At 42.5% G+C, this 16,390-nt stretch overlaps 1 protein-coding gene across 1 annotated transcript in view; it reads left to right on the forward strand.

Annotated features, from left to right (window-relative positions):
- Positions 1-16,390, forward strand: part of LOC115476024 (cytidine monophosphate-N-acetylneuraminic acid hydroxylase-like) — a 362,006-nt gene that overhangs the window by 264,497 nt on the left and 81,119 nt on the right. The window contains 2 exon segments of the mRNA XM_030212136.1: positions 6,362-6,499; positions 11,625-11,760. Coding sequence (XP_030067996.1) covers positions 6,362-6,499; positions 11,625-11,760 — 274 coding nt within the window.

The following is a 16,390-nucleotide window of genomic DNA, read 5'->3' on the forward strand; positions in this document are numbered from 1 at the left end:
ATTTGTACCCCACATTATCCCACCTTTTTGCAGGCTCAATGTGGCTGTAAATCCATCTCATGCAGATTCACTGTGGATATCCTGAAAACCTGACTGACAAGGGGGGGTACTCCAGGACTGACTGACTGACTTGGAAAACACTGCAATATTTATAACTTGTGCTCCTAATATAACATTTGGGAGTGGCCTAGTGGTTAGGGTGGTGGACTCTGGTCCTGAGGAACTGAGTTTGATTCCCACTGCAGGCACAGCTCCTTGTGACTCTGGGCAAGTCACTTAACCCTCCATTGCCCCATGTAAGCCGCATTGAGCCTGCCATGAGTGGGAAAGTGCGGGGTACAAATGTAACAAAAATAAAATGTTAATGTTGCTATTGCACTAGCGTAGAAGCTGCCCTTGCAAAAAAAAAGCCCAGCAGTTCTTCTACTCCCAAGAGACTGGGCTCCCAGTGAGCCAGCAAGGTCAGACTGTAAATGAGATGAAGAGACCCAGGTAACAAAGAGAGGAACATGCATAATCAAAGCTTAGGTCTCTGCAGTTACAAGGGCTGGCCATTCCTAATTATGCTAATAGTTTTTAATAGGCTAAGTCCCACTGAAAAGCCTCTTTATAAAGGCAGTGCTTTCTCTGGAGAGCAGTGTTAAGAAACAGCAGGAATTGTGTTTATTTTTTTAAACTGCTTTCCTGTGTAAGCTAATTTACAGTTTTCTAGTATATGCTTGACATTGAAGGGTGTGGTAGACCCTTTTCTCAGGTCTGGCTGGGCCTGTAGTTTTCAGTCTAAAGGAAAGACAGGTAGCAACCCAGAAACATCTAATGAAGAAGCGGGGGGGGGGGGGGGGGGGGCGCCAGCTCATAATCTGCAGGGGGGCACCAGAGACCCTTGGCACGGCCCTGCCTACCTCCGATTCCATGACTCTGCAATTTCTTCAGGAGTCTTTCGTGCGGCACTTTGTCAAACGCCTTCTGAAAATCCAGATATACAATATCAACCGGCTCCCCATTGTCCACATGTTTGCTTACCCCCTCAAAAAAATGCATTAGATTGGTGAGGCAAGACTTCCCTTCACTAAATCCGTGCTGACTTTGTCTCATCAGTCCATGTTTTTGTATATGCTCTGCAATTTTATTCTTAATAATAGCCTCCACCATCTTGCCCGGCACCGACGTCAGACTCACCGGTCTATAATTTCCCGGATCTCCTCTGGAACCCTTCTTAAAAATCGGAGTAACATTGGCTACCCTCCAGTCTTCAGGTATTACACTCGATTTTAGGGACAGATTGCATATTTCTAACAGTAGCTCCGCAAGTTCATTTTTTAGTTCTATTAATACTCTGGGATGAATACCATCAGGTCCCGGTGATTTACTACTCTTCAGCTTGCTGAACTGACCCATTACATCCTCCAAGGTTACAGAGAATTTGTTTAGTTTCTCCGACTCCCCCGCTTCAAATATTCTTTCCGGCACCGGTGTCCCCCCCAAATCCTCCTCGGTGAAGACCGAAGCAAAGAATTCATTTAATTTCTCCGCTACGGCTTTGTCCTCATTGATCGCCCCTTTAACACCATTTTCGTCCAGCGGCCCAACCGACTCTTTGGCCGGTTTCCTGCTTTTAATGTATCTAAAAAAATTTTTACTATGTATTTTTGCTTCCAACGCTAATTTCTTCTCAAAGTCCTTTTTTGCCCTCCTTATCTCCGCTTTGCATTTGGCTTGGCATTCCTTATGATCTATCCTGTTACTTTCAGTTGGTTCTCTTCTCCACTTTCTGAAGGATTGTTTTTTGGCTCTAATGATTTCCTTTATCTTACTGTTTAGCCACGCCGGCTGACGTTTAGTCTTTTTTCCCTTTTTTCTAATACGTGGAATATATTTGTCCTGAACCTCCAGGATGGTGTTTTTAAACAGCATCCACGCCTGATGCAAGTTTTTTACTCTGCGAGCTGCTCCTTTCAGTCTTTTTTTCACCATTTTTCTCATTTTGTCGTAATCACCTTTTCTATAGTTAAACGCTAGCGTACTTGATTTCCTAGTTTCACTTCCTTCAATGCCAATATCAAAACCGATCATATTATGATCACTGTTATCAAGCGGCCCTCGTATCGTTACCCCCTGCACTAGATCATGAGCACCACTAAGGACTAAGTCTAGTATTTTTCCTTCTCTTGTCGGCTCCTGAACTAGCTGTTCCATGAAGCTGTCCTTGATTTCATCAAGAAATCTTATGTCCCTTGCGTGTACAGATGTTACATTAACCCAGTCTATATGCGGGTAATTGAAATCCCCCATTATTATTGTGTTGCCCAGTTTGTTTGCGTCCCTGATTTCCTTTAACATTTCCGCATCCGTCTGTTCGTCCTGGCCAGGCGGACGGTAGTACACTCCTATCACTATCCTTTTCCCCTTTGCACATGGAATTTCAATCCACAGTGATTCCAAGGAGTGTTTTGTTTCCTGCAGAATTTTCAATCTATTTGATTCAAGGCTCTCGTTAATATACAATGCTACCCCTCCACCAATCCGATTCACCCTATCACTACGATATAATTTGTACCCCGGTATGACAGTGTCCCACTGGTTATCCTCCTTCCACCAGGTCTCAGAGATGCCTATTATATCTAATTTTTCATTTAGTGCAATATATTCTAACTCCCCCATCTTATTTCTTAGGCTCCTGGCATTCGCATATAGACATTTCAAACTATGTTTGTTGTTCCTAAGTACATCATGCTTAGTACTTGACAGTATTAATTGGCAATCTTTTGTCTGATTTTTATTGTTATTTAAAGATACCCGATCTACTACAATCTCTTTTGCAACCTCACTATCAGGATACTCTATCTTCCCTGTTATGGTGATATCTTTGAAAGATACCTTATCCCGAACCATGCTCTTTTGAGCGACTGTCGGCCTTCCCCCCATTTCTAGTTTAAAAGCTGCTCTATCTCCTTCTTAAACGCCGATGCCAGCAGCCTGGTCCCACTCTGGTTAAGATGGAGCCCATCCTTTCGGAATAGGCTCCCCCTTCCCCAGAATGTTGCCCAGTTCCTAACAAATCTAAAGCCCTCCTCCCTGCACCATCGTCTCATCCACGCATTGAGACTCTGGAGCTCTGCCTGTCTCTTGGGCCCTGCGCGTGGCACAGGTAGCATTTCAGAAAATGCTACCCTGGAGGATCTGGATTTCAGCTTTCTACCTAAGAGCCTAAATTTTGCTTCCAGAACCTCTCTCCCACATTTTCCTATGTCATTAGTACCCACATGTACCAAGACAGCCGTCTCCTCCCCAGCACTATATAAAATCCTATCTAGGTGACGCGTGAGGTCCGCCACCTTCGCACCAGGCAGGCAAGTCACCAGGCGATCCTCACGTCCACCAGCCACCCAGCTATCTATATGCCTAATGATTGAATCACCAAGTACAACAGCTGTCCTAACCTTTCCCTCCCGGGCAACATTTGGAGATATATCCTCGGTGCGAAAGGATAATACATCCCCTGGTGGGCAGGTCCTGGCTACAGGAGTACTTCCTACTTCACCAGGGTGATGCTCTCCTTCTAGGAGACCTCCCTCCTCCAAGGTAGCACAGGGGCTACCTGACTGGAGGTGGGACTTCTCTACAACATCCCTGTAGGTCTCCTCTATGTACCTCTCTGTCTCCCTCAGCTCCATCAAGTCTGCTACTCTAGCCTCAAGAGAACGGACACGTTCTCTGAGAGCTAGGAGCTCTTTGCATCGGGCACACACATATGACACCTCACCAATTGGGAGATAATCATACATGTGACACTCAATGCAAAAGACTGGATAGCACCCCTCTCGCTGCTGGACTGCTGACTCCATCTTAGTGTTTTTTGAGTTTTTCCGTAATTTAAAACTTGCTAAAGTATTAAGGATATCAGCCTATCACTAACTTACAGTTCCTCCTTTAAACCCCAATCTTCAAGTTCCGAAAGCACAAGCAAAATTTGTTCACTTACCAGAGAAATATCCTCTTCTCCCAGAACTTGTTAGAAGGAAAGCCTTCGCGCGCCTAACGGCGCGCGGCACCTTGAGCAGAGGCCCCGAGTGGATCGGAACGGACCTGGGAGTCAAACTCCTGTCATTCTTACAAATCAATATGGATTACGGATTATAATATTCATAATGTTTGACTGAGACTGAGGGATTATAGCTATTAAAAATAAGAATATCTATAAAATCTATTGTGTTGCCTATCCTGATTTAAATTTTAAACAAGAGGAAAATGAACAATATGCTCCCACGTATACAGTTGTGGGAAAGGCATTCTTACAACTGGTAACTCCAGACCCAGCGTGAAACTCAGCAACTGTAACTAGCACAACATCCCCTGGATTCTATATAGTGCAACTAGAAATTGTGCACACAAATCAGGTCATATTTTGGATTTGCTCATGCAATTTAATGACTTGAGTCAATCAGCACCAATAATTGCCACTTAACAAGCAATTATTGTCACTAATTGGCATTAATTAGAATTTACACGCACCACCTGTAAAGTGGTGAGTGTAAATTCGAATGTGCGCTGCCAAAAAAGGGGGCATGGCCACGGATGTGGAATGGGCGGATCATGGGCATTCTGAAAATCTACATGCACGGTTATAGAACACACCTGCTCCGCACCTAACATAGTTTTACTTGGCATAAATAGACGCATGAACGATAGACATGTTCTATAAACCATCTAGGTGTATTCTGTATAGGCGCCAGTTTTTCAGGCGCCATATATAGAATCTAGTCTCATGCTTTTAAATCATACCATAGTAGAAGCTCCATTGCTTTGCCTATGATGGGAGGTCACACAAACAGATGGACACAATCTCACCATAAGGCATTTTTGCTATAGTTATTCAGGAATCCCTGAAAGTATTAGGAATGTGCAAATGAAGCATTTTTGTTTTCATTTCCTGTGTTTACAGAATTTTTTGTTTTATTTGAGTTTTCAAAAATGTTTGTTTTAGGGACAGTGTCATTAATAGTGTGCATTATCTTTTACTCAAACAGTGGCCTATTAGTGTACAATGCCGAACAATAGGGCACACTACTCTGCAGTACTGTGCACTACTGACACACGAAAACCCCTCAAACTTTGGGGCTCTTTTACAAAGTAGCAGTAGGGCTACCGTGCGGGTAGCACACGGCAAAACAGCACTACCACGGGGCACACCCAGGTGGTAGTTTTGTGTTTGGTGCATGGTGTTTCCCGTGCAAGAAAATATTTTTCTATTTTCTAGCGCAGGGGGGTGGAGTATGCGTGCCTTGCTGTCTGATTCTGCCAGGTTAGCAAATGAGCCCTTACTGCCTCCTAAATAGGTGGCGGTAAGTGTTCAGGCAGTAAATTGCCGTGCGCCAGTGTTTTAATTAGTGCACGGCCATTTACGACTTCCAGTTAAAATAATGGAAATTCTGGCTGCAGTAAAAAGTGGCCTTGGTGCATAGCAATTTCACGCACTCACACTACCACATGCCACTTTTTACTGCAGCTTAGTAAAAGGACTCTTTTGGTATTTCTTTCTGCCATTTTCCATTCAAAACATGGGAAATTTCCCATGTCATTTCAAATGAATGCAAATCCCCTTTAAAAAAAATCCTTTTTTTTCAAATTGAAAAATGTAGTTTGAGAATAAGGACAGATGATTTATACTAAATATACGCTATCCCCCTGATTTAATAGAATAACAAGCCAATTAGTGCCAATAATTGGCTTTTTAACAAGCAATTATTGGCATTAATTGGAACTTATGCATGTAAATTTAGGAATGGGATCTGTGTCTACAATTTACACGTGACCCAAAAAGGGTGTGTGGAAATGGGAAGGTCATGGACATTTCGGGGTGGATCAGGGGTGTGGTTTTGAGTTAACCATATAGTTATAGAATATGGGTGCTCCATGTGTAAATTTAGACGTGGGCATTTGCACCACATTTCATCGGTGTAAATGGGTGGCACCTAAATTTACACGCGACCTCTCCATGTTTCATTGTATTAGTAGACTTTTGCCTGCTCATGAATGCTCTTGCCAGACTTAGCACAAGAAAGCTTTCACTATTGTGAAAGTAGAAAATGGCATGGTAAACAATGCAATTCTCATAAAATTATTGGCAAAGCCAGAATTTTGTTTTTTTTGTGCATCTGTAGGTATTCTGCAATGCTAACAGTTAATAACTCATTTTGTGATACAGCATACATTTGGGTTTATAAATATGTTGAAAGATAACTAAACCATTTTAATAAATATTAAAAGAAAAATCTCTACATACAGCATGTTGAGATATATTATCTAATAAAATCATATAATTAAATACTTCTATACAAGCTAACATTTCATATTTGTGTAGGCCATAAAATACTCAACACAGTGGATTGCACTAGACCTAATGGTGGCAGACTCCCCCATAACGTTGATCTTATGATGAGTGACTTTGCTGGTGGCGCATCTGGATTTCCCATGACATTCAGCGGTGGAAAGTTTACAGGTACTTACTTTTTTAAGAACTACATGTCCGCATTTAAAAATGGATCTTGGCTGGTAGAGACAACAGTTAAGATAATGAAACTTCCTGAGAAGTGGTGTGGAAGCTTTCAGAAGTTCTGGAGAGGTGGGGAGCAATGGTTTATTCTATACTTTTTGGTAGTTGTTTGTACTTGGTGTGTATTTTGTTAAGTTTTTATTGTTTTATTGTGAAGCTTTATTTACTTTGGCTTTAGTAGTTTTTATTTAATTTTTAATATTGTAATCCATTGGGTCAAATTTTCTTAAAATAAGTGCACATAGAAGTAAAGTTTTTCAAGAAACATAGAAATATGAGGGCAGATAAAGGTCAAATCGGCCATCCAGTCCACCCATCCACAGCATCCAATATCATCTCCTTTCACTAAGAGATCCCGCATACTTATCCCACGCTTTCTTGAATTCATACACAGTCTTTGTCTCCATCACCTCCACTGGGAGGCTATTCCATTCATCCACCACCCTTTCTATAAAAAAAGAATTTCCTTAGATTACTTCTGAGCCTACAGTCTTTTAACTTCATCCTATGCCCTCTCATTCTGGAATTTTCCATCATTTGAAATAGACTCTCCTCCTATACATTAATGCCAAGAAAATATTAAACGTCTTAATCATATCCCTTCTCTCACCTTTTTTCCTGAGTATACATATTGAGGTCTATAAATCTGTCCCCATACATTTTATGATAGTGACTACTGATCACTTTTTTAGCTATCCTCTGGTCTGACTCCATCCTGTTTATATCTGTCTGAAGGTATGGTCTCTAGAATTGCACACAGTATTCTGTTTTTGTTTGAATATTTTTATCATTTAATGCAAAAGCTAAATTACAAAACTAACAAAATTCACAAAACAATATCAATAACAATTCACAAACTTCAATCAACATATAATGATCCAGCAACTCCTACTTGCTTTTTCGTTTAGGTTACCACTAAGCCCCTTTCCTTTAATATCTTCTCATATTTTCTAAATAAACAGACCCGTTGCCACCATAGAACAACATGCACATCACTATTATCTTTCCAATGATTTACAATAACTCTTAGTGTCACTGTAATTAAAAAAATCAAAAATACACTTGGTAGATTTTGGAATGGTATCTGAAAGAATTAAGGACTTCCAGATAATAACTTTCAGCAAGAAACTAATATCTATTCCCAAAATAGCTGTTATCCTTTGCCACACATCCTTCCAATAGGGACTTGCACATATGGAGGGGCATTTTCGAAAGAGGTGTCCTTGTTTTGATTTGGACCTCCTCGCAAAACGTCCCGATCTAGGGGTAGGGAAACCCGTATTTTTGAAACAAGATGGACGTCCATCTTTCATTTCGAAAATACGATAGGGATGTCCAAATCCTTAAATTTGGTCGTCCCTAGACATGGACTTTTCTGATTTTCAGCGATTTTCGAAACCAAGGACGTCCATCTCAGAAACGACGAAATGTAAGTCATTTGGTCATGGGAGGAGCCAGCATTTGTAGTGCCGTGGTCCCCCTGACATGCCAGGACACCAACCGGGCACCCTAGGGGGCACTGCAGTGGACTTCATAAATTGCTCCCAGGAATATAGCTCCCTTACCTTGTGTGCTGAGCCCCCCCAAAACCCACTACCCACAACTGTACACCACTACCATAGCCATTATGGGTGAAGGGGGGCACCTAGATGTGAATACAGTGGACCTGCATACTGCTGTCACGGACATGAGTATGACATCTGAGGTTGGCCTAGAGGCTGGCACAAAATATTTTTAAAGATGTTTTTTGAGGGTGGGAGGGGGTTAGTGACCACTGGGAGGTTAATGAGAGGTCATTCTTCTTTCCGGTGGTCATCTGGTCATATCGGGCACCTTTTTGTGCCTTAGATGTAAGAAAAACAGGTCTGGGTGAAAACGTCCAAGTGCTCATCAGGGACGTCCTTTTTTCCCCATTATGGGTCAAGGACGTCCAAGTGTTAGGCACGCCCAAGTCCCGCCTTCGCTATGCTTCTGACACACACCCTTGAAATTTGGCCCTCCCTGCTTTTGATTATACCGATTTGGTCATTTCTGTGAGAAGGATGTCCATCTTACGATTTGTGTCGAAAGATGGGCGTCCTTCTCTTTCGTAAATGAGCCCGATGGACACTTATATATCAAATGAGTCAAAGTTCCAATTGCCCTCGTACAAGACCAGCAAAAGTCATTAGTTTCCTTTCTACATTCTTTTCATTTAAAGGGCGTCCACAGAGAACGATGAAAAAGGAAAAAAAAGTGACTGTGTGATTGATGCTGAAAAAGTTGAACGTGCACCATACAACCAAAAGAACTGCCACTGAGCTTCTGTTAGGCTGTCTTGCAAATCATATTCCCACACTTGCTGAGTCCCAATACAAACTTTCTTGGTCATACACTGTATCCATTTATAAATCGTAGATGCTGCACAAGATGAAGCCATATGCTTCCCAAATAAAGCTGGAAGCCACCATGAATTAGTGACCTTTCCCAAATCCAGCTTCAAAGCACGAAGTGCACACAATATTCTAAACAGGGCCTCAACAAAGATTTATACAAGGGCACTATCACCTCTTTTTTCCTGCTAGTCATCCCTCTCCCTATGCATCTGAGTGTCCTTCGGCTTTGACGGTTGCCTTTCCTACCTGTTTGGCCACCTTAAGATTGTCAAATACAGTCACCACCCAAGTCCTATTCTTCTTTCATACACAGAACTATTTCACCCCCTATACTATACTGCTTCCTTGGATTTTTGCAACCCAAGTGCATGAACCTGTATTTTTTAGCATTGAAGCTTATTTACCAATTCCTGGACCATTCTTCAGTCTTCACTAGATTGCTCCTCATGCTATCCACACCCTCTAGGGTGTCTACCCTATTTCAAGTTTGTTATCATCTGGAAAGAGATTCCCAATGCCTCTAGATGCATTTCCGGGATGGATTTCTGGTTGTCACAGATGCTTCTGTCTTGCCACCGCCTCTGTTAGGGGTCCTTTTACTAAGCTGTGGCAAAACGTGGCCTGCGGTGGTGTGGGTGTGTGTTTGTGGCACACAAGGGGCTACTTTTTATCACATCTGGGAAACAGGGCTTTTTTTCAATGGGCCTGTAAAAGGGCCTGTGGTAAAATTGAAACCAGTGCGTGCCTATTTACGGCTTGAGCCCTTAATGCCACCCATTGATCTAGTGGTAAAGGCTCACACACTACATGCATGTTGCCCAGTTGGTGCGTGTCAACTGCCGATTAAGATCGAAAGTGTTGTGCATGGTAGGCGCACCAAACCTGAAATTATCGCCAAGAGGGGTGCGCTAGCCTGGCAGCAGTCTCATTTTGGCGCATGCTGCACACTTGTACAGCCTACCACACCTTTATAAAAGGGCCCCTTAGTTCTTCTTCTTTCATGAGGGATTCAATGTGCATATACCTTGAACATGAAACCAGTCCCATCCCTTGGCTCAAGGCAGCATTCAGTCTGCAAAGAGAAAGAAGCTGTAATGAGAGCAGCAGTTTTGGGAGTTCAATGTTTCTTAGCCATACTTCAACTGTAGGAGCTACCTGTGGACATAAAAGAGAAAAAAGACCTACCAAAGTCCCAACATTATTTTTTCCTTCAGCTGTTCTGTGTTGCAAATAGCAGGTAGTTACTTTTATATGAGATCTAAGAACCTATTCTGATTTCCCCCTTGTGTGTAGTTCTATGTTTGTGCAGCACTGCGTAGCCTTGTAGCGCTATAGAAATGCTAAATAGTAGTAGTAGTAGTAACTATTACACTTGTGGTGGAAAGTGTCAGCTATAAGGGCTATTGTAGTGATATATAGTTGGGTACAGTAGGTTTTTTGTGGGTTTTGAAGGGCTCACCATACAATATAAGGGGGTAATGGTGAGATGTGTACCTAGTACCTTTTATGTGAAGTCCACTCCAGTGCCCCCTAGGGTACCCCACTACTCTGCTGGGATGCCTGTGTGGCCAGTCTAGTAGGAAAGCTGGCTCCTCCTACGTCCCATTGGCTTGATTTTGTGCATTTTTCACATGGATGGTTTTTTTTATTAATGGTCCAAAAGATAGACGTACTAAGCACAACAACATCTAGGAAATGGACATTTTCAAAGAAAAAAGATAGATGTTTTTCTGGTTTAAAAATGGTCCTTTTCACTACTTGATTTTTGGACTTTTTAGCAAAATGTCCAAAGTTGGATTTAGACATCAAATCAAAAATGTCCCTCCATGTAACTTTTTAAGTTTAAGTGCTTTGAAAATATGCCTCTTATAGGCATATTTTCAAAGCACTTAGCCTTCCAAAGTTCCATAGAAACCTATGGAACTTTGGAAGGCTAAGTGCTTTGAAAATATGCCTCTATGTGACTTATTTCATTATCGTTCTAAACAATACCAAATGCTGCTAACAATATGAGGAGGGCTGGATCCGTATAGAGTCTACCTATAGAGTACAATTTGTTTCTCCTTTTTGAAGTGGAGGTAAAAAGAAAAGCTTATATTAAGCTAATGAACAAGTTTTGTACAGTCTGATCCTTTTTTCATTTTCTGAAGGATTTTTTTTGCTCTAATAGCTTCCTTTACCTCAATTTTTAACCATGTTAGCTGTCATTTGCTCTTCCTTCCTCCTTTTTTAATACATGGAATATATCTGTTCTGGGCTTCCAGGATGGTATTTTTGAATAACATCCACACCTGATGTACATTTTTTTACCTTTGCAGCTACTCCTCTGTGCATTTTTTAATCATTCTCATTTTATCATAATCTCCTTTTCCTTTTTGAACGTTAAATTCTAATGTATTGGATTTCCTGTGTGTACTTTAGAGATTATATCAAATCTGATTATTTCTACTTCCTCCCTCCCTCCCTCTGGAGAAGGACCCCTTCACTCGTATCAGTTTAAAGAGTGAGCCAAGGCTGAATACTTCAAGGCCTAGTTGTATATTGTGCTTATATATTGTGTTTGCAGTTGGTTGATCAGTTGTTAGCAAGTACTGTGGTAGTCTTGCAAGTAGTGTGTTTATAAATCCTAGTGTGTGCGCTAAAAAGGTAACCATATATCCTGGATAGTGTTTAACAAACTTTCTATATGATTCTAGAGAACTGGAAAGCTCAGTTCATTAAAAATGAAAGAAAGAAACTACTTAACTACAAGGCACAACTTGTGAAGGATCTGAAACCCAGAATTTTCTGCCCATTTGCTGGGTACTTCATTGAAGCCCATCCATCAGATAAGTATGTGGAATTTAGTAGTGGTTGTATCTTTGTAAGACATTCACTCACGAAAACCATACTATATTATCATTATAACACAGGCATTCTGAAGCCTGGAATATAAGCTATACCTTCCCAACTAAGAATTATAGAATATCAAACTGCAAAAGATGATTGGAGAAAGGCCTTGCATCTTTTCCTTCTTTCCTCCTTGTTCTCGTGTTTTTTTCCTCGTCCCTCACAAGTTATTTTTTTACTTCTGCTCTTTCACAAGTTCTCTTAATTTATTTTGGATTTATCTTGCACCTTTTCAGTAGTAGCTCGAGATGAATTGCATTCAGGTACACTAGGTATTTCCCTGTCCTCAGAGAGGTTACAATCTTAATTTGTACTTGAGGCCTTGAAGGTTTAAGTGAATTGCCCAAGGCCACAAGGAGTGCCAGCTGGATTTGAACCTGTTCTTTTCCTTTTCATTTGCGTGCTATTACTCTTGCCTTCTTCCTTATACTTGTCTAAACTATTATTCACACCCTGTCTTATTATATCCTGTGAGTTTTGTTCATTGTGTCTGCTGGCAGCAAATCCAAAATTAATCATATATTTAGTATCAATCAGGTATGGGGTAATTCTGTAACAAGGCACAGAGCTGGTATGCTTGAACCTAAATGCCGGCGATACGTGTCTGACATAGTATTCTATAAGGGTCCTTTTACCAAGCTGCACTATAAAGTGGCCGGTGCTGACGTCACTGCGTGGGTTTTGTGCACACGGCTACTTTTACTGCAGTGGTAAAAAGGCTGTTGTTTGCTATATGTTTTGTAATAGCCATATGCTAATTTCCCCATTAGTGCATGGCCATTACCGCCACCTATTTAGGAGGTGATAAGGGCTTCTGCACTAATGGAAAATATCTTCCAGTGTGGGAACTATTTATTTAGATTTTGCTCACACCTTTTTCAGTAGTAGCTCAAGGTGAGTTACATTCAGGTACACTGGATATTTCTCTGTCCCAGGAGGGCTCACAATCTAAGTTTGTACCTGAGGCAATGGAGGGTTAAGTGATTTGCCCAAGATCACAAGGAGCAGCTGTGGGATTTGAACTGGCCACCTCTGGATTGCAAGACCGGTGCTCTAACCACTAGGCCACTCCTCCACTCCATGAGACTCCATGGAACTACCATGAGACACCTCGGCATGTCCCATGTTAGTGCCCTTATATCGCGTGGGAGGCCTGTGTTAGGACTACCGCGCCTTAGTAAAAGGGCTCCTAAGTTAGGTGTGTGTGTGAGTCCTGCTCATGCTATGCCCAGACTGCCTCCTTTTTTAGCGCGGGATTGCTGCATGCCAATCCCAGAACTACAGTGGAACACGTGAGTGCGTCCTGTGGTAGTGGCTTTTAGCGTGCAGTAAGCACGCATTAGGACTTACCACCACTTAGTAAAAGGGTCCCCATAATGCTGTAGTTTCTTTCATGGGGGAAAAAGTTGAACAGCTGCTCTCCCAGACTAACAGATGACTATAGGCTTAATAAATAACGATCACAAAGGCAGCTGTGAAATCCACCATGGATGCAAAAATCATTTTAAAACACAACTAATTGCAAAACCAACATAAGTTATGTATTCAGCTTAATTTCCACCCTATTTAAGAGTTTTAATGTGAAACCTCACGGCTAATCAAGGATCAAAAAATGTCCAGAAAATGTTTAAAATTGAAGGCTGCACTGTTTGTTGTAAATGTATCCATGAAAATTAATATTCTCTGCCACACATTTTGCAAAAATTCAGTTCAGTAGTTGATGGGAGAGCAAAAAAAAAACATACAAAATGGAAATTGTAGTTTAACATGCGTGGCTTTTATAACCTTAGCAATGATGACTCTGTCATGCTATTGCAAACAATACATACAGGGTGCAGATTTTGATGTAAGACTTCACATACTAATTCTATCAGAAGCATGAGAATGCATTAATAACATCATTAACATGCAGAAACTAGCTTGCAGTAGTTTTAATATGCTAATGAGGTGATGAGATGCAAAGCTATACAAATAGCTTTTTGCAGTTTCATTGACACAAAAAATTAGCAGAAGAATTGTAATGAAATTTTGTAGGAGGTTTCCAGTTTATTAATTTATATTCTGCCTATTAACTTGGTGGATTCCAAAAATACATACATAATCATCAAATCAAAATATATAATCATCATCTACTATAATAAAACACACCTTCAACGTTCTGAAGATAATGTTCTGAAGTCACTGCACTCCATGAAGGGTCCGTTAGTTCATGGTGGTGAAGCCTTCCCACTCACCATATCTCTCTGCCCCGTTCCACTCGTCGAGGGCGGAACAGAGAGACGCATAAGGACCTATCCCAGTGATTGCCTGCGTCTCGGGTGAAATCACCAGCCCAATGCAATAGCAGCAAACAGCGACCCAGCAAGGGGGAGGAGTAGGGAAACACGTGGAGCGTGTTTCTCTACTCCTGCCCCTGCCTACGAATTGCTCCGGACTCGCTGCCAACCTCCCGAACCACACGCACACCGCCGCAGCCCCCCCCCCCCCCGACCCCAGCGCAGTCGTCATCCCCGAAACAAATACGTAAGGAAACAGGGAGTCAATGTTCTGACTGGATTAGGGAGATGATGTGATCAAAGCACTGTGCATTGTCGATTAATTTAATGGCTGTTCACTCGATGAGTTGCAGGTGTTTACGAGTGTAAACAGGAGAGCATTGCAGTAGTTGCGAGTGAGATGGGGTACCATCAGAGAAAGAACCGGAAAGTGAATACAAGAGTGACGTAACAGATGCTGAATTACGCGGATTCTATGGAGAGTGAAGAAAGAGACATGGAGGGTATGATCGATGGGGTACTTACAGGATACCTTCAAGTCAAAAGTGACACCCAGAATTTTGATGGTGTCTTTAAATGGAAGAGGTTGGTTAGCATGAAACAGAATGCAGAGTACTGGAGCAAAAGGATTAGGAAAAAGAATAGATTCACATTTGCCACTATTCAAGAAAAGGACAGCCCTAATCATTGGACAGGACTAATTCCCAGCCTCTGATGACTCCCAGAATAGTTCACAGTACCACAATACTGGCCTTTTAGCATGCTGGGATTTACAGGCTGACCAAATTTCAGTTTTGCTTTCACAACTGGCCTGAAATCCATATTTGGTCTTCAGACCAGAGGAGGGGGTGCTGACACCACAGAGGGAGGAGGAGGTATCTCTGTCACACACACACTCTCTCACAGTCAGTGTCTTTCTGTCTCTCACTCTCATACAGTCACACTATCCAGCTTATAATCGAAAGAGAAAAACGCCTATATTGCGACCCAAATTGGGAGATGGGCGTCTTTCTCCCGTGGGCGCCCAAATCGGTATAATCGAAAGCCGATTTTGGGCGTTTCCAACTGCAATCCGTTGCGGAAACGGGTAAAGTTGATGGGGGCGTGTTGGAGGCGTGGTGAAGGCGGAACTGGGGCATGGTTATCGGCCAAGGAGAGATGGGCGTCTTTAGCTGATAATCGAAAAAAGGCGTTTTTACCGCGATTTTGGGTCACTTTTTTTGGACCCTTTTTTTTCACGAACAGGTCCCAAAAAAGTGCCCCAACTGACCAGATGACCACTGGAGGGAATTGGGGATGACCTCCCTGGACTCCCCCAGTGGACACTAACCCCCTCCCACCAAAAACCCCCCACTTTACAAACTTTTTTTCCAGCCTCAAATGCCGTACCCACCTCCATGACAGCAGAATGTGTTCTATCCTGTGACAGCCTTTCCCTGGTTCTGCTGTGGCTCTCAGGTGAGTGTGACACCTTTTCTGTTAAGGGCACTGCATTGTCACATCAGCAATGCATTGTGGTGGGTGTAGGGTATTGGGCTCCGTGATTCCACTAGCCTGTGGCAAATGCTCACGATGTTGGTAGTTGGTAGGCTCTACTCCCATGGTGCTTTTCCCCCTGCTTACTGGGTCAGAGTATGCCCTGTTTTGTTTCTGGTAGTCCATGAGGTAGTAGCCATTTTTGTAAGCCAGTTTTAGATCCCTTTCACGTGTTAGCCACGCTACAGAACTTAGTTCTTACCTTGAATGTGGCTGAAAGAGGGCATTGTACAGCATTCTGCCAGCTCTGACCTACTGCTCATCTCAGTACCAGGGAGACTCGTTGCCAGTGGGGCACAACCTCTGATCTGCAGTTAACTGTGAGTAAGCGTGCTTATTCCAATAAAGGACGTTTTCAGAGAGATTAGTCTTCAGGTGTCAACTGGTGTGCCAATGTTATATAGCAGCAACAAGTCCTAGAGGCCTGCGTGTATGTAGGTCCCTGGAGCACTTTTAGTGGGTACCGCAGGGCACTTCAGCCAGGCGGACCCAGGCCCATCCCCCCCTACCTGTAACACTTGTGCTGGTAAATGGGAGGTCTGCAAAACCCACTGTACCCACATGTAGGTGCCCCCTTCACCCCTAAGAGCTATGGTAGTGTTGTACATTTGTGAGTAGTGGGTTTTGGGGGAGGGGGGTTGGGGACTCAGCACCCGTGGTAAGGGAGCTATATATGTGGGAGCATTGTCTGAAGTCCACCGCACTGATCTCTAGGGTGCCCAGTTGGTGTCCTGGCATGTCAGGGGGGCGAGTGTACTACG

This window comes from Microcaecilia unicolor, chromosome 1 (assembly GCF_901765095.1).
Source record: "Microcaecilia unicolor chromosome 1, aMicUni1.1, whole genome shotgun sequence".
Classification (NCBI taxonomy): Eukaryota; Metazoa; Chordata; class Amphibia; order Gymnophiona; family Siphonopidae; genus Microcaecilia; species Microcaecilia unicolor.